The following is a 21,556-nucleotide window of genomic DNA, read 5'->3' as shown; positions in this document are numbered from 1 at the left end:
CAGGTCTAGAGCTGAGAACGGGCACATACATCTTCATCCATGAGCACATTTTGGCCACTTCGTGCATGACAGGTAATAGCATGAGATTCTGTTCAAAGGTGCCAGGGGTTAGAAACGAATAAAAATCAGCAAGACTACAGATCTCCAGTGCCAGACAATACATTACATTCTATTGACGTATCAGGACAGCAACACATATTTCATTTTATTGGGCCCGTGAGAACTGACTGACAGGCCGTAGTTTTCCACTGCAGGCAGCCCAATCCAGAGGGTGGTGGGTGCAATGCAGTAAGGATCAAGCATCAACAGGAAAAAGTCATTTCGCCAACACAAAGCATGGCTCGGACTCACCATTCTAAAGACCCCCATCCCATAGCGACAGAACAGGAAGTGCATTGGCAGAAGCACTGAGACACATCAGACTCCACCAGAAGTTTTCTTGAGCCTATCAATATGTGTCTTTCAGTGGGCTTGGTACCTGCCGGGGCAGCTCCCATCAATCTCAACCCTCGCTTGAGCAGAAGTCCATGAAAAGATGAAGCAAAGCCAAGCTGTCTGGTCCCAGGGCTGTTTCTCATTCTCTGTGCAAACCGAGAGGGACTTGGGAACCTTGGTTTCTCCTATTCTTTCTAGCAGAAGAATGCAATTCCATAAAATCCCTCTTGGTCTAAACTGATTTCTAAGCAGCAGAAAATAGTAGAAGCAGGGGACACCAATCCTACTCTACCAATGCTGTTGTCAAAAACAGCATACGAAAGGGGAAAAAGGACCATTTCACAACTCCCATCAGGGTTGCTCTCAGCCTTGCCTTCCCTGAGACACCATCCTCCCCTAAATCTAGCAAGGAAGTCAAAGAGAAGAGAGCCAGCTGACTCCTTCATTCTTTTAGCTTCGCTTGCATGGGAGAAATTACCTAACTTGGTGGACAAGTTCATTACCCCATATGTATTCCCTTGGGTTGCATGGGTGAGGAAAGGTGACACGGCCCTTCGAAACTTCAGGCACACACACCTAGCCCTAGATTTCACAGATGGGGGAGCGTTCTGCTTCTTTTGCCTCCAGGTCCCAGGAAACACGTGTTAGGATGGGCCAGGGGGAACCCAGCCTCCAAATGCCTTCTCCAAGTATCGTGCCACGGCCAAGGTCAAGTGGTCATTCTGGGGTCCTGACACCACCTGGATGCCTAAAGGGAGTCCATCCTTGCTCAGGCCGAGAGGACACTGGGTCACTGGTAAGCCCAGAATATTGAAGATGGCTAAAAGAAAACAGACAGCAGAGAGGTCAGAGGTTAGAAGCACTTCTCCGTAAAACCAGAACAAAGCATTTGAAGAGAAATCAGTCAGAACAACTGAAACTTCCAAAGGGATTTTCCAGGATTATGAGATCAATGTGGTTTTAGAGCAAAAAAGCTCGCTATCGCTGTTTAGACATGATGTCATGATACAGACAGCTGGAAGATTCCAGCCTTCCTTGTTGGACTTATCTAAAGCAGGAATGCAAGGAATACTGTATAAACCAGCATCCAGCATGAAAGACCTGAGGACTGCTAGAGATCAGAGGAAATCTAAGTCTCTTCTAAGAGGGCAGTGTTGCAAGAGGGTTGAGTTCTGCCCTGGTACAAACAATAATAATAATAACGGCGACGACAGATTAAATGTGTATGCTGCCCAACTCCCAGTGACTCTGGGTGGTTTACAAATGGTTAAAAACATTGAAACAACAGAAAACAAAAAATAAGATGGCAGAAATAACAAACCCAGATGGGAACAAAGAAAAAGAAGAAAAGAGGGCTTCAATCGCGCTCACCTGGGTGAAGTTTCTGATAAATTCTAAGATACCTTCTGAACCATCCTTCCTGCTCGCTCAGAAACTGCCAATACTCTTACACGATTAGTACTGAAGATATAATTTCTAGCCAGGCTAGTTCTTTTCTCCACGGGACCCCAATGAATACAGCAGCAGAGCTGTGGGACTGCATTATACATTAGACTGCATTTCCTCTGGATGTACGTGGAAGCCCAGGAGAAGTGTATACTTGCAAAGAAATCAAGTTTCATGCCGCATGTGCAGTAACTCTTAGGCAACCCCAAATATTTTGGCCCAGCTCCCATCTGCAACAGCCCAAAGGCTGAAGGGAACCAGTGTGTCTACCCACTTTGCTATCAGAAACCCTCTTGGATTGGAGACAGTCTGTAGAGGAGGCACTGTTGAAACACTCAGGTCCTCCCTGGAGCCCTAACAGCTGCTACATCTACAGCCACTTTGGACACAGTTCACTAAGCAGAGCTTCGGACCTCCCAGGAGGATAGGTTGTCATTAAAACAGCCACTTCCTTTTCCAGGATTCTGCGCAGCCTAAAAAAAAAGGACTTGCTTGAATGAGCCTACTTCTTAAAGCAGCCTCTTTAGTTTTAGGCTCACACAGAACCTTGAAACAGGACATAGCTGCTTTAATTAGAAAGCTCTTCTTCCACATCAGTTTCCAAGTGTCTGGAGCAACCAGAGTTCCCACACCCTTTGTTCATTCAGGTTTAATTACATCAGAATGCCTACTGTTGCAATGGTACTTGCTTCTGGGCATCCATTTCCACCCCTTCCTCTGTTTCCCCATGATAACATAAGACTTGTATGTCTTCAAATTGTCCTCTTCTATCTATCAGTGGCGGCGTTCCCAAACAGTGTTACATCCACAGTAATAATTCAAGCAAGAATGGGAGCTTCTTACCTGTGTAGGCAAAATTGAAGGGCATCCCCAGGGGCATATGATGCTTGGGAGCTAGGACAGGGTGTGAAGGGTATAAGAAGACACCATCCTCTCCTAATAATTCCACCATCTCTGCTCGCAGGCTCTGTGCCATGCTTGCTAGCTTAGCAGTTACCTTGGAGTTGTAGTTTGTGAACTTCTCTGTCATTCCTAGTGCTGGGGAGAAAAACATGTTGAGGGTTAGGTTGTTTGCACATTTTTAAACCAACGGTGCTACACATCTTGGGTGTGCAATTCCCACCATTGTACAACTGAGTAGAAGAACTTGACTTAGGATCATAGAATCTTAAGAGATGGAAAGGATCTTGGAAGCCTCCTGGTCCACCTTGCCCAGGGCAAATCTTCAGATTTAAAAAGTAGAAACAGCAAGGTACAAATATTAAGAACTCTCTCAGGTCTTGAGTTCTTACCAATGGCTGGTAGCGTATGAGAAGATTTTCTTATCATCCATTTCACCAGCTCCCATGATGGCCACACTGGCTTCCCGTGGTCTCCAAGCAAATCAGTGAAGGTTTGATTTTCCTATAGACAACATGGACAAAGAAACTGAGATGGAGAGATCTCTGGGACAGCTCCTCCTTCTGGCTGATCTCCCCATTCTTAATAGCATTTTATGGAAAGTTGCAGCTGTATCCGACCTCTGGTCTCACTTTTCAGAGGACAATTAACTACCAATTGCCTAAAAAGGACCATAGAACGCTAGGCTGAGTTCTTTGTGGAGCACATTCCAGTAAACCTCAGAAAGATTAGGAAATCTACTCAGAAGACTACCTGGAAGCTGCAATTATGACAATATACTACAGCTTGCATGTTAGCAGGTGAGAGCTGCTATGTACAAATAACACTTTTCTTGGAGCCTCCACATTGGCTGCCAGTAGGCGTCTAGGTAGAAGTCTAAGTGCTGGTTTTTATCTGTAGAACCCTACATGACTTGAGACTTGAGTAGCTGCAGAAGCATTTGCTTCGAATGGAACCTATCATGTGCACACATCCCCTGTGGGGTACTGAGGATTCTTCTCCCATGAGCCATTTGGAGAAGGAAGAAAAATACGTGTTTCTTAGGAGCAGCACCCACCCTTTGAAAGAGCCTCCCATGGAGACCCAGGTAGCACTCTCCCTCCTGAAGTTCAGGAAGACACTGAAAGTGGAGCTATTCAGAAAGATGTTTGGGGGCTGAGATCTGGCGACTGGATGCCTAACAAAATTAGTCTTCAGAGTTGTTTTCTTCCTTATATTGTGTCGATTTATTGATTTATTGTTCTATTGATTCCTGATTTTAATTGTACACTGCCATGAGTTCTTGCAGAGCATGATGGCGTGAAAATACAACGGATCGCTCTTTTGTCCTCCCCCGTGAATACCTTCCTGATGTCATTTGCAGGAGAATGCTGTGCTCGCCTTTTGACTCATGCACAGTGCCTAGAAACCCACATTTTGTATAAGATGACTAATTTCCAATATTTTGCCCCATATTTTAGTTTGTTATTTTTGGAGAGCTGCGGTTCTGCAACAGTCTGAGTGGGACATGGTTCCAGAAGGCCAAAAATATCTTTAAAAAGCCTAAAAAATCAACTCTGACTTCGGGGCCTCCTTCTAAACCATGAGGACCGGAAACAGATAAGAATTTTCTGCTGTCCCCACTAGATTTCTGCTCTTGGGAAAAAGGGAAGATTTGCATTTTACATACCTGACCATCACTACTCTTGGAAGACATCATGACTGACCAAATTTGGAAGGAATACTTCATTTTCCGGATGGCCACACTCTCAACCTCAACCCCCAGGTCAGTCTTTAAGTGCGTTACCACCTTCAGCACAGCAAAGAGAATAAGGAACAAAAAAGAGCCATCAGCTTCTGTCTCAACTTTTTACACTATTTACTGAAGGAGTGGAAGGTCTGCTGACTAAAGGATGACCCAGCAACCTGAAAGAAGAAAAATTCCAAAGATTTTACAGCCATGGGAGAGCAACCCAGAATTACGAAAATTCCATCAGGACAGAAGTGGCCAAGGTAGAACCAGCATTATTGCGGTGATTACAGGCCACAGTGTGCTAAACAGGTAGTCCTTGACTAACAACGACAACAGGGATTGGAAAATTCATTGTTAAGTGGTGCGGTTGTTAAGTGAGGCATCACATGACTGCACCCAATTTTACAACCTTTTTGCTGTGGCATTAAGCGAATCACCATGGTCGTTAAGCAAAACATCACATGACCACGATTTGCAACCTTCCCTGCTGGTTTCCCCATTGACTTTGCTTGTCAGAAGCCGGCTGGGAAGTCGCAAATGGCAATCATGTGACCACGGGACGCTGCAACTGTCATAAATGCACAACAGTTGCCAAGGGCCCAAATCAATCACGTGATTGCAGGGATGCTGTGACAGCCATAAGCATGAGGACCAGTCATAAGTCCATTTTTTCAGCACTGTTGTAACTCTGAATGGTTGCTCAATGAATGGCCATAAGTCGAGGACTACCTATGTGTGTGTATAAGAATATAATATAATGCAATACAATATAATATATGGGGGGCAGGATCAGGATTTTCATTCTCCTCTTTTCTTCCTGCTCCCCACCCCCACCCCTTGCAGTTGCTGGGGTGAGTTTGATATTTTTCTTACTTTATTTAATTCTTAGATATATATCCCACCTTTCTTCCAGGAGTTCAGGGCAGCAAACCCTTCCAATCGTACCCATACATACCCACAATAACAATTCTGTAAAGTAACTTTGGTGGAGAATGAGGGATTGGGCCAAAATCACCCAACGAGCTTTCATGGTTGAGGCTAGTTCTGAACTCTGATTTTCCCACCTCCTATCGCCATCCAACTCTCTTTCCTTTGAACCCTAAGAGGCCTATATTACGTCTCATGCTTCAGTTTCCATGTGTTTCCCAACTCAAAATGGCAGAAAATTGCTTTCAGCAATTGCACTCAGGTTGCCCATCCCTATATTAGAGACAGAAGAGACTAGTAGTGTTTGTCACCTCCCACAGATTCATATATGCACATATGTGAATCATGTATTTGTGGTTCTGTCTGTATGGGGCAGTCTTGAACTTCACAACCTCTTCTATTTGGAGATTCTAACTTGACAAGACAGAATATGTATATACAAATATGTACATACTCTGTCTACAAGTCTCTTACTCTTTTTTTCTCCCCAAGCATTTTTCTCCACTGAACAAAAGGTACGCATCTGTGAACTAGCCCTAATGGTGACGGAGAGAAGAAAATGCACCTGATGTTTCCAGTGCAACTCCAGTTAAACCAGTGTGCTCCAGGACATCCGAGTCCCAGAACTCAGGAGAATATTAAGCAAACATCCCTTTAGTTCAAATATTGCATCCAACTTTGTTCTGGCAAGGCCACAGTCACAAGATCCAAGTCAGACCCGCAGACATTATGCCCCAGTAGCACTGCATTTTATCTCAAACGAACCTTTCATTAGGAACTATCTTAAACCAGGTCACCAAGTCTTAATCTTCTAGCATAGTATATTCTTTCTTGAGTTACAGTGACTTTCCAGGTGTCAGCCCAACTGTCTCTCCTCTCCTTTCAGAGATGCCTGGACCTGAACTGGGACCTTCTGCATACAAAACTGGTGATTCAGCATGTTGAGCTACAGGCCCTCTTACGATTCTCCACAAGACACAGTCCAGGTCTACTGGGCTACCAGAGAGAACTCACAGATGAAATTCACCTCGGCTCACTACATTGCCATTGACCTAAACTGCTACCCAATTTCCACAACAGCACTTAAGTTTGGGAGCAACCAAGAGCAGCATCTTCTTACTTTCCGATGAGCTTGAAGAATCTCTTTCTCAACTGGGAAGATGAAAACGGATCCTCCATCGTGTTCCATAGAATAAAACTTTATATTCTGCAAGGATACCTCGTCATCCAGCTTCAGTCTGAAGATGAAGGAATAAGATAAAAAGGCAGCAGTGAAGAACAAGGGGACCTATCCTACCTTAGAAGAGCCCAACTGAAATCTGTACCCTTGGCTTTAGGTTAGTCCAGCTCCTTGATAATATAATCAATGACAGCTAAGGCTCTAAAACTAGTAGGAACATCATCCTTGTCCTGAAGATTTCAAGCAAGGTGACAAAATAGCTGCGACACTGATGCGAAATGCCAACTACAATATGTTTTTCGACACAAGGCTGGGTCTCTTTGAGGCAGTACAAATCAACAGAAGTCACCTACTTGGAAATGTTTGTTCCAGCCATGACTCTCAACATGAGTTCTAGGTCTTCAGCATAACGACACATGGGTCCCGTGCACAGGAAGTCGGTCCGGGGACCCACAGCATCAGGGAATTGGCCATTGTTGGGCACCACACCTACAGAAACCCACAGAAGCACTGAGTTTAGTTCTGTATGGCAAACCATATTCTCCTGGGCTGACATTAGCTGTTGCTTTTTTTTTTTACATTTGGTGAGATACAGCAAGCAAAACAGAATATGCAAATCATCATCATCATCATCATCATCATCATCGTCATCCAACAGTGATAATGCAATTAAAACTCTATGTCATAGTGATTAAAACGAGCAAAAAGTAAAGAAATAAAAAACGTCCATATTATTTTAATACAGAATTAGCACAATCTTTTCAAAGCTTTCAGTAATTCTAGACCAATACAGAAATGGATTGCTCCATCTGAACATTTATATAATATAGGGACATTTCAAAAAAAGGATAAAGAATACATTTTTAAAACCCTCCGTAACATCAGGAGTGGAAATTCCTTTTCATCTATTTTCTTTTCACTGATGTAAGATAATTCCTTTTATATATTTACTCATGTACTCAATTTATATAGCCTTTTGCTGAACTGCAGGCTTAAAAAAACCAAAGATATTCATAAAATGTCAAATCCCGTGTTTCTGGAGTACAATTCAGCATTACGGTTACATTTTTAATTGATGTGTTTTTCCCTAGAGTCATACTAACATATGTATTGACCTGAAACTCAAAAAGAGCCATGAAGGGGCATTTAATAAAGGAGGATACTTAATACTATCACGTACACAATATAAATAGCTTTTCCAAAAGTTTGTCTCTTGGTCCAACTCAATTCTTGCCAGAAATGCTACAATTTTGATTATTGTGAAACTGCAGGGCACCATTTATTGCCTCTCAGGAATAAATATCATGATGAGAATAAAACAAACCACAGAATGGGAAGGTACACCTGCACTGAAATGTGCTTTTCTCTTCCCTCCACATTCCTTTTTCCTCTTGTATCGTGCCTATTAGATTGTGAATACCCATGTAGGGATGGGTTGCACTTTTAATACGACCTTTCTGCAAAGCACAAGGCACATTATGAGTCAATAATCCTTAACAGGAAACAGTTACAAGATTCAGAACTACTGCCTACACCAGTGTTTTTCAACCTTGGCAACTTGAAGATGTGCGGACTTCAACTCCCAGAATTCCCCAGCCAGCATAGAATTCTGGGAGTTGAAGTCCGCACATCTTCAGGTGGCCAAGGTTGAGAAACGCTGGCCTACACTAAGAAGACATCAGATTTATGGAAATTGTTATTCTACCCCTCCCTCTTAAAAAAAAATATTGAAGACAAGGAAAGATGTAATTGCAAACAGAGGTAAATAAATACTAAAAGTTTGGGGGGCAAAAATCAATTGCTCTTGCCTATTAAAAGCCATGCACCATACTGAGCTATTGTTATAGATCAAGGATTGCAACAGACTAATTTAAGAAGTAGAAGAAGTTTCTTAAGGCTGTGCAATAGTTCGATTCAAATGCCTTCAGACCTGCGGGCACCTGCTCCCAGCATCTGTCTGCAACTCCTTAAATGAAATGCAGCTGTTTAATCCTGGGTGCAGCTATTTAATCAAAGGTGCAACTCTGTGGTTTTGTTATTTACTTTTTTAATCTTCGTTGGGAGCCTCTCTGTCTCTTTTTTGCTTGCAATACAGATAAGCGTATGTCACGTACTTTAAGCACGTGAATCTTCCTTACCAATAATTCTCATGCTCGTTCTAGCAACATTCTGGTCTGTAAGACTTGGATTCAATGAACGGAAAAAAGAAAATTTTTAATACATAATTTCTTTGCCGGTTTCTATAACTTGAGGCTATTTTCCTCTAGACTTTTACTGAATTATTTTGAATGCCCGCAAGGATTGTTATAAGCATGTTGCAAGTCGTTTTAGTGCCCTTTTTCATGCTGTTTCTGTTTTCACGGTGCCCTTGAAAAAGCAACACATTTTCCAAAACGCCAAAGAAAAACTTTTTCATCGGCATTTGTGATTCCTCCATATCTTTTACTTCCTTCAGTGCCTGCTTTTCTCCTTCATTGCAACTCCTTAGATCAAATGCAATTGTGCAATCCTTGGAAAAGACACCATTCTCTTCTATTTTCAGGAGTCACAGACAGCGGTCATATGCCCCTCCATACACCAAAGCTTTTTTTCACCTGCAAACACAAAGCCCCACCCAACCCTACACTCACATGAGGTTTCCATTATTTTTTCCTTCATTACCTTTTTATACGGCCAACTACCATTGGACTCATAGCGGTTTACGTGTATTAAAACACCCAAACATTCTTTTAACAAATCATTACAATTCCAACATCTACAAAATAAATAAACTAGTTGTTCTTGTTTTGATTGTTTAAAGAAAGGAAAGCAAAATGTTCTCCCCTCAATGGCCAATGATCAAGCAAAATTCAATCAATCTTCTGCCCACGACAGGAATAATTTTGACCGTTAAGGAGAAGTGTGTTTAAATTAAGTTAAGGTGCTCCTTAAAAGATAATCGTGTCCAGATATCCATTGCCCGTAACTGACTCTTCATCAATTTTTGACACGTCTTTCACACTCTACAAATGGAGCAATTTGCTTCCACGGGGCCTAGATTGCTTCCTAAGGTCAAGGATTGAATTAATTTTATATTAGTATCATATTTTTGCTTCGTTTCTTTTTGCCTCCCTTTCTTTAGTTTATTTTAATCCCTGTAATGTATATGTAGTTTCTTTATTACACCATCACGGATGCTTTTCATGTGCGTGGGGTGTTATCATCCCATTTTCAAACACGGTAAAAGCTTGTCACTGGCTCTTGTAGTGACAAGTTAGAACTGCTTCTGGGGGGAAAGACCAGGCAGTACCTGTGCTGGGCTTGTGCCCAAAGATGCCATTGAAGAAAGCGGGCATGCGGATGCTGCCCCCGATGTCTGAGCCGATCCCAATCACAGAACCAGCGGCTGCTAAGATGGAACCTTCACCTCCTGCGGAAGACAAAGGCCAGATTGGCACTGCAGTAAGGGCAGATCAGGCTAATGGACCGGCCTGCAGAATCTGTTCTGAAAAGAGCAGATAAACCACTCTGCGGTGGCAACAGCTTCCTTCAAAGCCTGTGTTCCTCCCCCGGTCTATGATTTACCTGCCAACACAAGCAGATCCAGTGCCCAGCTGAGTTATACAGGTTATACAGATGCACACCTGGCTTGTGAATTCATTTAGGTCAGGGTTCCTCTCTCATAGGTAGGTAGGTAGGTAGACAGACAGACAGACACACACACACACACACAGATACACACACAGATACACACACACACACACAATTTTTATTAAAGAATTTTTTTAAAGAATTAAAACAATATACATTTTGAAATAAAAAAGTAAGGAAAGTAAAGAAAAGTATTAGTATTTGGAAAAAATTGCAAAGAAAGAAATAGGGAAAGGACAGGACAGGACAAGGACAAGGACAAGGACAAGGACAAGGACAAGGACAAGGACAAGGACAAGGACAAGGACAAGGACAAGGAAAAGGGAAAAGGAAAAGGAAAAGTAAGTTATAAAGAAGCAGCTTCTGATCTTCTTAAAAGCAGTTACAAGTACATTTATATTTTACCCTAAGGTTACCACATAATTGCTTTCTTTCCATTCCCTACCATTTCTAATTATCAAATCCATAAATCAATCAATCAGTCAATAATAAATGAAAAATATTAATAATAAATGTGTATGTGTGTATATAAATTCGTGTGTATGAATATAATAAATTCACTTAGGTCAGTGTTTTGCGCATATACACGCGCAGGAAAGAAACCCTGACCTGAATAAATTCACAAGCCGGGTGTGTGTAAAACCTGCATAACTCAGCTGGATCTGCATGTTTTTAGAGCAAGTTTGGTCTAGTGGTGAAGACACCAGGCTAGAAAGCAGGAGATGGTGAGTTCCAGTCTGGCCTTGAAAGCCAGCTGGGTGACTTTGGGCCAGTCCCTTTCTCACAGCCCAACTCACCTCACAGGGTTGTTCTTGTGGGGAAAATAGGAGGAGGGAGGAGTATCAGGTATGTTCGCTGCCTTGAGTTATTTATAAAAATAATAAAGGTGGGATAAAAAATCTAAAAAGAAAAATCACAAGTTCATTTTTTTCTTGCTTCAGCAAAAAGTCCATAAGGGATTTCCAGTCAAATTGTGCTTTCCAGTCAAATAGTTGTTGTCCTTTCCCTAATCAAACAAAGTCATTTAAGTCAATGTTTCTCAACCTTGGCAACTTAAGACGTGTGGACTTCAACTCCTAGAATCCATGGCTGGCTGCAGAATTGTGGGAGTTGAAGTCCACACGTCTTCAAGTTGCCAAGTTTGAGAGATACTGATTTAGGTGGCTGCCAACTCCCTAACGCAACCCACTTTATTGAGTGGGTTCCTGCATTACATTCAGCCACGATTTGTTTTAGTGGTGGAACTTACTGGATCAACTCCAGTGTTGGGTTTGCACAGCCCACTCAGAGAAAACCAAACAAATCTGATTATAGTTTAGCACTATAAGTTTTTCAACCTTGGCAACTTGAAGATGTGTGGACTTCAACTCCCAGCATTTTCTCAACCTTGGCAACTTATTTCTCAACCGTGGCAACTTGAAGATGTGTGGACTTCAACTCCTAGCATTCCTCAGCCAGCCATGGATTCTGGGAGTTGGTCCAAACGTCTTAAGTTGCCAAGGTTGAGAAACATTGACTTAAATGACTGGTGTGGCATGTTGTGCGAACCAGACCTCTCTCAAAACCAGCTGAAGAAGCCCCATGCTTTCCAGCAACTTCATATTCAGCGGTGACTTTCTGCTCAAAGTTCTTTTATTGACTTGGGGGGTTAAGATGTCCAGTTTCATCCAGTTCATCAAGAATGTGGTTATCCATAACCCACTCACCTGAGCTGCCTCCTACAATGCAGTCAAGGTTATAGGGGTTGTTCGATCGGCCATACACACAGTTGCTTGACTCAAACCACATACACAGCTCGCTGCAGTTGGTCACCCCCAGAGGAATAGCGCCTGCTTGCTTTAACCGAGATACCACGACAGCATCCGACACGGAGATCACATTGCGCCGGCTGACCAGTCCAGAGGTATTGGGCATTCCTATGAAGGTGCAGAAACAAAGGCTTGAAAGAGGTCAGAGTTTCCCACGGCCCAAAAACCGACAAACAAGGAAACCTGAAAAGCTAAAAACAGGGAGACCGTTGTTCAAACAGCAACATGGCTTCACACTTCAGTGCGGCACAATTACCCAATAACAAGCAAAATCCTTTCCTCTCTTTTGTGGACCTTCTCATGTTAGGAAACCATTTCTGACCTCCTCTTCGTATTACTATTTGAAGCAATCGACCACCTCTTCTGCTGCTAATCCAAACCAGCGAAATTGTCAACCCAGAAAGAGAAATTCTAAAATACAAGTACTTTCTAAGTTGTTGCCTTCCTTCCCCCCTTTCTTGACCTTCTAAATTCTAGAACTGGAAATTTTCCTTCCGTTCCACAAAGAGAATCTCCCTGTCTGTCTTTGTGTAAAAGAGAGAGAATGTAAAGAGGAAGACATGTTGGAGATTTGGTGGAATTTTTCTTGATCTTCCCAACGCATTCTTTTGGCATAGCTGGCTTGCTCAGAAGGAGGCTACAAAGGAAGACACTGTTTGTGCATGATCTAAGAGGAACAGGCACAATCACTCACTCTCACACACACACACAAGCCAGCAATAAGAATGGAAACATGGTTGATTTAGAACAGTGTTTTTCAAACTTGGCAACTTTTAAATGTATGGACTTCAACTCCCAGAATTCCCCAGCCAGCATGGAATTCTGGGAGTTGAAGTTCACACATTTGAAAGTTGCCAAGTTTGAAAAACACTGATTTAGAAAGATCTGCCTGCAGAACGTTAGACTCAGGATTCTCAAGCGCTCCTGGGGAGCTGTCAGTCATGTTATCAGCACAGAGCTCTTGACACCCTCCACTTACGACCCGTGTATCACAGCCGACGTAAAAAGTTTTCCCTTTTTAAGGAATGTTTTTTCATTTTTACATTATGATCTATCTGTTTTGGAAAAGGCAGTATTTTCTATTAATCAAAGGATGCAACAATGTGTGTTAGCATGGCAGAGATTCTGTGATATCCTACAATAACATCTTGTGTGGTTCATATTATAGTAGTGAATTCACTGGGAAATCAGTGACTATTGATAAGTATAAAATATAAGATAGATTTTTTTCCCTTTTCCTTTTCGGTTTGTATTTTTAGTTTGTACTTTTAATGTTTTAAATTTTCCTTTTTTTAATTAAATTTTTGTTTTACGAAACATAAAGATACTCAAATAACACCCACAAAAATTGGTACGTACACCTGTTGGCCAATGCTACTGCAATTATGAATATTGTTTCTTATTGTCGTGTGGTTTCTAATCCTCTGGGTTTTTTCTTTTGCTGTGTACGTTGCTCTGAGCCGTGGAACAGTACAGAAATGTTAGCAAGGCAGGCAGACACTATTTATATCGTGCTGGATGCCTCCTACGCGTCTTTGAAAGGGAGAGAGGCATGTTAATGGTCAAAGGAAAAAAAAACAATGAAGAAGGACAGGTTAGGCAGGAACAACTGTGGGAGATGGTCCAGAGTCCAGATGGTGGACATGAACATCGAATCAAAGCCCTGCATCTTTTCTACGTGTTTCATGCGCGCAATGCATGCGGCAGCCACCATTTTGATTGTTTTGATGCTCTCCCCATGGTTCCTCTAGGCCAGTGTTGTCCAAAGTTGGCCACTTTAAGACGAGCGGACTTCAACTCCCAGAATTCCCCAGCCAGCCATGCTGGCTGGGGAATTCTGGGAGTTGAAGTCCGCTCGTCTTAAAGTGGCCAACTTTGGACAACACTGCTCTAGGCTAAAGACTGAAGTCGAAAAACAGTGGAAGGAAACCACCAAAATCCAGCTACTCACCGTGTAATGAAAAGGCTTCTTTGATGGTGACAGGAACGCCCAGCAAGGGGAATTTTTTCTGAAGTGACTCTTCATCTTCCTGTCCCTCGGACAACAGCTGATCAATGGCTTGGGCCTCCTGCAGGGCAGCCTCAAACCTGATCAGATAGGTAGGGAAAGAGCAGGGAGGAAAAAACAGATGTCTCTAGTTGAGGAGCAGGCTATATTTTTCAACCCAGGGATTTCATAAGCAGCTTGCAAGTATGGTTACTCTGATATCCCTGGAGTTGGCGGGGCCAGAATGTTGCCTGTCTGGCATCTGGGGACCTAAAGCAGCAAGACAAGCTCCTTAGAGAGGCGTTCTGCAGCAACGTGGGGCAAGGAATGGCAAGTCCCACCCCCACAGTGACATCACTAGGCAAGCCCCTCCTTTAGATATCTGGGTCATGACGCTGCTGTGGGGTGGGGTTTGCATAGCAACATCATGGGACATGTTCAGGCACCATGAATGTGCTTGATCTTGCTTGCCAGCAAAAAACAGGCCCGGGGGGGGGTGTTTAATGACCAGTTATCTTCTAAAAGCCGACCAGCTACAGCCAGCTGCTGTTGGACTGTTTTTTGCTGGCAAGAAATAATGAAAGCCCCACTTAAAAAGACAAAATGCTGACCTCTGCATGGATTTAAAAAAAAAAATCTGGGAATCCGGTTACGTTGACTGATTTTACTGGCTATAGCAGGGGGGCCTTTTTGGCTCCTGAACCCCCCCAAACCCTACAAAATTTTAAAAATCCACACAATACCAGACTCACTCTTTCCAGGGGCTACTGGGGGTGCTAAATAAGCAGTGCCCATCACTGCTCTGGCTAACCCCGATGCAGTCCCCTGATGATGCCTGCTGAAGTTCTCACTAGCTGAAGTTCTACTTTGGGGCTACAGTGTTGGAGGAGGCATGAGAAAAAGAAAAGAAAAACAGGAAAGAACAAATACTGCCCTGCTTCACCATTGGCAAGAATGCCAAGCCCTTGTGCTAGGGGGTCAAAACCCCTAGCAGGCTTCCCAGATCAGACAGGCAAACCCAAGCCCCTTTCCACTTGCTCTCCCATGGATTGACCGATCCACACACAGTGCTTGCCCTCTGCTGAAAAAGGTAATTAGATGGTGCGTAGCTTTAGAACTTACTCAACCAAACAATTATGAGTTATCATGAATGTATATGAGATTTTTATTTATTTATTTATTCATTTATGCATGCATGCAGGCCTTCAAGTCAGTGTTGGCTCCTGGTAACTGCCTGGAGAAGCCCCTGCGGTTTTCTTGACCAGAGTCACTTTCTCGTGAGATGGGCAGTGTCCAAATTTGAAATACAGATAAATAACGTGAATACATTTCAGAAGTGGTTTGCCGCTCCCTCCTTCCTAGGGCTGAGAAAGAGGGCTTTGTGCTTACGGCGTCCTGGTTTCTAGCCTGATGCCTTAACCATTACACCAAACTGCCTCTGTTATATGGGAGATACCAGGCGCCTATTTCATCTTAAGCACTTCCCATTTTAACAGAATTCAGAAGATACAGGAGAAGAGAACTTTGCAATCTGAAGCAGGGAGCACCGAACTGAACCTTTGTTCCTTTTTAGCCTATGTCACAATGAAATCAGCTTTTTAGTCATTGTTTGCCTACCAAATCTGGGCTGAAAAAATCTGAATGACCGTCGGAGGGCTGCACACTGTTCTCTCGCTCTTTTTTTTTTGCTGCTCCCTAATGGACTGTGGAATTTTGCAACCCAGATATCGTAGCCCTACTTTATGTACAAACAGGGCTTCTGAAAATAGATTAAGCCAGTGAGGACATTTGTGGGAAATATAGCTTTATTCAAAAGCAAGTCTGTTTTGACTGTGAGATGTTTCAGGTAAAAGATGGTGAACAGGATGATCCTATCTTGGGCCAGCTGCTCAACTGAACATTGTGTCTTTTCCCACCCTCATCTTTCCCATCCGCAGCTCCTATCTTTTTAGCTTGAGTACAGGGTGTACAAGATCGGTAAAATGGTAAGAAAGTCGTTTAAGAATGACTCTGCTTGGAATGAGAACAGCTACAGAAGAATTACTTTTGCTAGGCCTGTGTAGCCAATCCCAGCATGGGAATAGAAAGTTGGGGAGGAAGAATTCTCAAGGCACAGCAAGAATTTAGAACAGGGGAAGGGCTTCAGCCAGGAGGTCACACCTGGCTGCTCTGTTCTCCCAGACAGAAGCCAAGAACCTGTTGGACAGAAAGTTGAAGTTTTGCTGGCTTACCTGTCCTTAACAACAGCATTGATGAGTGGGTTCACTTGCTTGATCCTCTCAATGTATGTTTCAAGAAGATCGACACACTTCACCTGGGAGGGACAGAAATGCATTTTGATGAAATAAATTCTTTCCAGGCTGGGTTTTACAGCAAGCATCCTTACTGTCTATCATAGGCACCAGAAAGCTAGTCTTCAGTCTCTAAAGAAGACCCCTTCTGGTTCTCCCATCCTACATATAGCACCTCAGCTCCCTGGAAGAAGATGGAATACAAAGTTAGGAAAGATATATTCCTGGTCAAAGGAGATCTCTAAGGAAACCTCATACTTTATATTTAGCCCAAAAAGGGAGGCCAGGCATATGATAATGCTCTGCCAATCAACATTCAACAGTAGCCTAGTCCACATCCAGTTTGGACTGACCCAATTTGCTCTACAAGGGGCTGCCTTTGAAGACCATGAGGAAGCTTCAGTTGCTCAGCCTGCAGCTACTCATACAGCTATTGGGATATCAATATTTGCCCATGTGACAATTCTACTTTGGGAGCTGTGCTGGCTACTAGTTGGCGTCTTGGTACAATTCAAGGTACACCTACTCCCTTACAAGTTCTTCATAGCTCAAGGCCTGGATATCTATGATTGCCTACTCTAAGCTGAATCTGCCCATCCAGTGAGATAAGGAAGAAAGGGTTTGCTGAGGGTCCTTTCCTTGAGTGAATGCCACCCAGAGGGACTCGGGGAGAAGCCTTCTCAGTGATTGCCCCCTTTTTGTGGAAGAACTTACCCCAGATTTCTGGTCCTCCCCATCTTTGGGGCTTCCAAAGGGCTGTAAAGGTCTCAATGATAAAACAAGGTCATCTTATGGGGCCTCAGAGAAGGGCCTTCTCTAAGGCCACCCCTGGCCTCTGGAAGAGCCTCCCCCCAAAATCCATATGGCCTCATCCTTGCTTTCAGAATTTTTGATTCTTCAGCAGACTGTCAAGCAGGGGAGTTGGGACCCTGTTTCAAGTTTGATTGATATTTGGATCTGTGGTTGAAGCTTCTCCAGGGTGAGCTGTTATCCTGATACCCCTATTCCAGATTTTTCTTTTTCTTTCCTGTTTTTTAAATGGGTTTATTACATTGTTGTCTGTGACCTGCCCTGGCAGGAGAGGCGGCTTGGAAACCAATGAAATACTGTTGATAAAATAAATAATAAAAATAAAGGCTGGCTCTTTGGGAAGGCTTTGGGGGATGTGAGAGTTTAGTTTACCCCTGGAATGGCATTGGGGTTGTATGCTGACTGAAGTGATGTGATGTTCTCAACCCTATGTTTGGCACTCTGTAAGCCAGCTCAGAGCCTACAGGAACCATCAACCTTGGAAGATATTTATGATTCATAGGACTATTGGTATATTGTATTTTAATTAATATTTATTCTTTGCCTGTAAATCGCCCAGAGTCACTTCCAGGGAGATGGCTGATGACAAATGTGAAATTTTAAATAAATATAAATAAATATAAATTAGTGGACCGAAACTCAAGTCAGTTAATCAATTAATCTATAAACCGTCCTACATAGCCTGTGCTATTTTTACAGATAGCTAAGTTACACGATCCTTTGAAGCCACCGGCTGCGCATAACTAAATAAAGGCAGTTCAGCTGAAACATGATTAAAGAGTTGAACTTTAGCACTAAACAATTAACAGCCTGACTCAGATATTGCAAAGCACAGTTGGCATTGCCCATATGTTGCTCATAGGCCTCAAACTGGTACTGGCCCATATCTATCAATGTGTGGGAGAAATCATGGCTGTATGGATCTCCCAGGATTACAAGCAACATATCTGTAAAAACCCAGCTACTGGGGGAAAAGAACCATGAGAATGGATTATTGTTCCACTGCTCCCTGCTAGTGGGCTTCCTGTAAGTTGAAAGTTTAGTTTATTTATGGCCAAAGACCAACAACCTACCCTACCATAAAAACGATCATGGAAAAATAAATCTAAACTCCAATATTGGACATTCTTTGTATATAATGATACACAATACAACAGCGATAGGCCCTGCCAAATGACACCTGCAATTGCACAGGCATACCATTACAGATTGGGACAAAGATGCTCCTCCTTAGGGGCACCATTCAATTTTCCTTCTTAGGGCCACACATCAAACCTAGCTTGAGTAAAAGCTCTCCTGCTCTTTGGGCGTGAGATAAGAAACTGCTGGAAAAACTCTGCTAAATAAATCAGTGCAATACTGTTAGGGGTAAGAGGTGAGACCTTTCAGCATGTTTAAAGAGGATTTAAACCCCAGTTTATTCCCTTTAACCCAGATGATGTAAAATGATCTTGAGAGGGACACCAGAAGGCTCTCAAATTAAATTAGCAGGAGTCAATATTTAGGTAGCGTGGCTACACACAAATCTCTAGGGAGATCAGGCCCATCTTAGCAAGGGACCATTTTTTAATTCTTTTTCAGGTTCTCTTTTGTGGTTGTTTATAGTTTTGAAGTGTTCGATAGATAAACAAACGATAAATAAAGTGTTCAGTTACAAAAGAAACAAGGAACTGGATACACAGGGGTGGGAGGTGGCAAGGAATGTGCCCATGAAACCTCTTTGGAATTCTGACTGAGCAATTTCAGAAGACCTCAGTATGATGTTTACAAACCTGTGCACACAAATCAGGTAGCTCAAAACTTTTGCTCTTGGATCGTGGTGGAATAAGGGACGTTAAACCCAACAGGGTTCCCCTTCTGCCCCTATCAATGGTAAAATAAAACCTATAAGGGGCAGAGTATTTATTTTAAAGTGTGTGTGACGGGCGAAGAGGAACAGAAGATTGAATTCCCATGCCTTATTACCCTCCTTCTAATGCTTTCCAGAGCTAGAAAAAGAGAACATTTTAAATTCTTTGGCCCTGAGATTTAATTTTCAGAAACCAGACTTCAGCAGGATTAGAATAGGGCTATCTTATTTTTAGAACACAGGGTTTTTCCCCCTGCCCCGAGCTCAGATATTTTCTGTAAGAAAGCTAAGCTTTTCAAGCTTGGCGTTCTTATCAGAAGGGACTTAGGAGTACTTTCTACTAATTTCAGGGACCTGAAATTCCCTGTTTTTCCCATGCAGAGTGAGGAAATCAGTTTAGCCTAGGAGAGTGTTGTTTGTTATTGCAATTTCACTGCTCCCTTTCCCTTCTGACAGTTACGCAAAATCAGATTTTTCAGCCCAGTGGTGAGGCAAGAGGAGCACTGAAGTTTTAGAGGAAAAGGTTTAGGAGCCCAAGGCAAGGGAATCGACTCCTTTGCTTTAGGTCACTCTTCCGATGTATGGCCTTCATTTCTTAGTGCACCAAAGTCTAGAGAGTATTTCAGGTCATTTGCAGAAATGGCAAAACTGACCTGTTTGGTCAGAGAACAAAAACAAAAACTTTTTTGAAAGATCGGAAGCCTCCTATGGACTTTTTGCTGAAAGAAGAAAAGAAATGCATGGATGATTTATGGATTTGAAGACTAAGAAAGATGGGGACTAAATGAAGGGGTGAAGGGACTTGTAAAATACTGAAGAGGGAGGAGGGACAATAAGAATGTAATTATCTGTTGAAAAGAAGGTTGGAAGTCATCTGAATGTTTCTTAACTTTGGTTTACTTTTTCTTTTCTTTTCTTTTCTGTTTTGTTTCTGTTTTCTTTTGGTTTGTTATTAAGTATTATATGACAATTTTCAATAAATATAATTTTAAAAAGAGAGTATTTCAGGTGACAGAAGGCTGCTGTAGAGAGGAGGATCAATACATGGAAGACAGGGCTTCAATAAACAGGTAATGCAATCCCCCTAAGGGCAAAAATTCTAGTTTTAGAAAAAAGAGATCGCCAGGGTCCAAATAGCCTGACTTCCCTTACCAGGAAAAAAACTGCATGCATCTAGAAGAGTGAATTTTATGGCAGGATTTCCTAAAGACATTTTTGAGACCTGCTTAGTCATCTCTTCAGGACTGGCAAATCTCTAATTTACAGAAACTGGGATGTTTGCTCCTTAATCCCAGATTAGGGATTTGTATGTAGGCGGAGGGGAAGGGAGATTTTTTAGAATGAAAGATATAAGCCCTGGTTATATTTATCCTCATGGATTTGGCCTTAATGTAGGCCCCCACCCACTGATTCCAGATGCAGACCGGGAGGCAGAGAATATCATTCAGTGTGATCAGACAAGCTCTCTGTACCATTCCCAACTTCCACCATTTTCCAGGCATCCCAAAACTTTACAGGGTGGTTCAGAAGTGGCAGACATTTCAAGTGGGATCACTGCTTGGTGAGATATCCGGGCTGGACAAACACACATTACTCGAAACCCTGCTGGATCGCCTCTCCCATCGCCACTAAATGTGCTTGCCAACCGATGGGAGCTGTAGTCCAACTACAGGGCCTCTGTACACCAGACTGCAAAGAGCTGCTCAGATAAGCTCTTTCCACCTACGGGGAACACAGTAAATAGGAAGCAGGAGAGGATCCCGCCTGCACGGGTCAAATCCAAGGACAGGATGGGATCACCCTGGGCAGGTTATTCTCCCCCAGCCCAAACCCACCTCCCGGGATTGCTGTTGGGATCAAACAGGAGCGGGGAACGGGGGGGCGGAGCGGGGCTCTTGGAACACCTTCCCAAGGGGTAGAAACGGACGACTAAAGACGCGCCTCTTTTTTATCTTTTCCTTCCCTTGCATCTTTTCTCTTCTTTTTCTTTCGCTGTATGGAAAAACTTTCCCTTTGACTTTCCCTGGAGGGCACGCTCTTCATACGGGCGGGCGTGCAAGGGAATACACCGACGAGGCGCGCGCGCCTGGCCGGGCCCCGGCTGCCCCCGCTTCCTTACCTCCCTGCGGCGGACGAGCCGCGCCAGCTCCGCGCCGGAGAGCAGCAGCAGCGCCCGATCGGGCGGCGGGACGGCGCGCCGAGGGCGCGAGCCGCGGGCGCCCTCGGCCTCCCAGCGCAGCCAGTAGGAGACGCGCATCGCCAGGCTCAGCAGCAGCAGGAAGGCGCGCGACAGGCAGCGCAGCAGCTGCGCCAGGCAGCGCTCGGCGCGCGTCAGCGCCATGGCCCGGCGAGCGAGCGAGCGAGCGGGCGGCCGGCCGGGCGAGCGGCGAGTCGGGGCGGAAGACGCGAGGACGGGAGGAAGGCAGGGCGGGGAAGCGCCGCGGGAAGGGGGCGGGGGAAGCGCCGCGGCCCGGTTAACACTTGCAGGGGAGGCGTGCACCGGGGAACCCCCGCGGCTTTGGCTGCGGCCAGCCCCGCCTCGGAGAACGGCCGCGGCGCGC

General features: G+C 43.7%; 1 protein-coding gene across 1 annotated transcript; it reads right to left on the bottom strand.

Moving 5' to 3' along the window:
- Positions 1-180: 180 nt before the first annotated feature.
- Positions 181-21,336, bottom strand: FAAH2 (fatty acid amide hydrolase 2). Its single transcript, XM_088151578.1, has 11 exons — positions 21,115-21,336; positions 16,277-16,359; positions 14,010-14,146; positions 11,957-12,166; positions 9,910-10,029; positions 6,974-7,109; positions 6,561-6,678; positions 4,451-4,570; positions 3,174-3,285; positions 2,725-2,919; positions 181-1,255 (listed from the first exon to the last, which is right to left on the bottom strand). The coding sequence occupies exons 1-11, from the start codon at positions 21,334-21,336 to the stop codon at positions 1,080-1,082; spliced, it is 1,629 nt and encodes a 542-aa protein (XP_088007704.1). The 3' UTR covers positions 181-1,079.
- Positions 21,337-21,556: the final 220 nt, after the last annotated feature.

This window comes from Python bivittatus, unplaced genomic scaffold (assembly GCF_059951505.1).
Source record: "Python bivittatus isolate LINGU-HERP-01145 unplaced genomic scaffold, Pbiv_v1 ctg000670_np1212, whole genome shotgun sequence".
In the NCBI taxonomy this organism is placed as follows: Eukaryota; Metazoa; Chordata; class Lepidosauria; order Squamata; family Pythonidae; genus Python; species Python bivittatus.
Note: the sequence above shows the minus strand (reverse complement) of the source record. Positions and strands in the feature narration are given on the sequence as shown.

What these genes read in the sequence shown, in the direction of transcription:
- FAAH2 (XM_088151578.1), bottom strand. Translation starts at nt 21,336, where the DNA reads ATGGCGCTGACGCGCGCCGAGCGCTGCCTGGCGCAGCTGCTGCGCTGC. An exon ending in GGCTCGTCCGCCGCAGGGAG is followed by an intron (nt 16,360 to 21,114) that starts GTAAGGAAGCGG and finishes TGTCCCTCCCAG; the next exon opens with GTGAAGTGTGTCGATCTTCT. An exon ending in CATTGTAGGAGGCAGCTCAG is followed by an intron (nt 10,030 to 11,956) that starts GTGAGTGGGTTA and finishes TGTCTTCCGCAG; the next exon opens with GAGGTGAAGGTTCCATCTTA.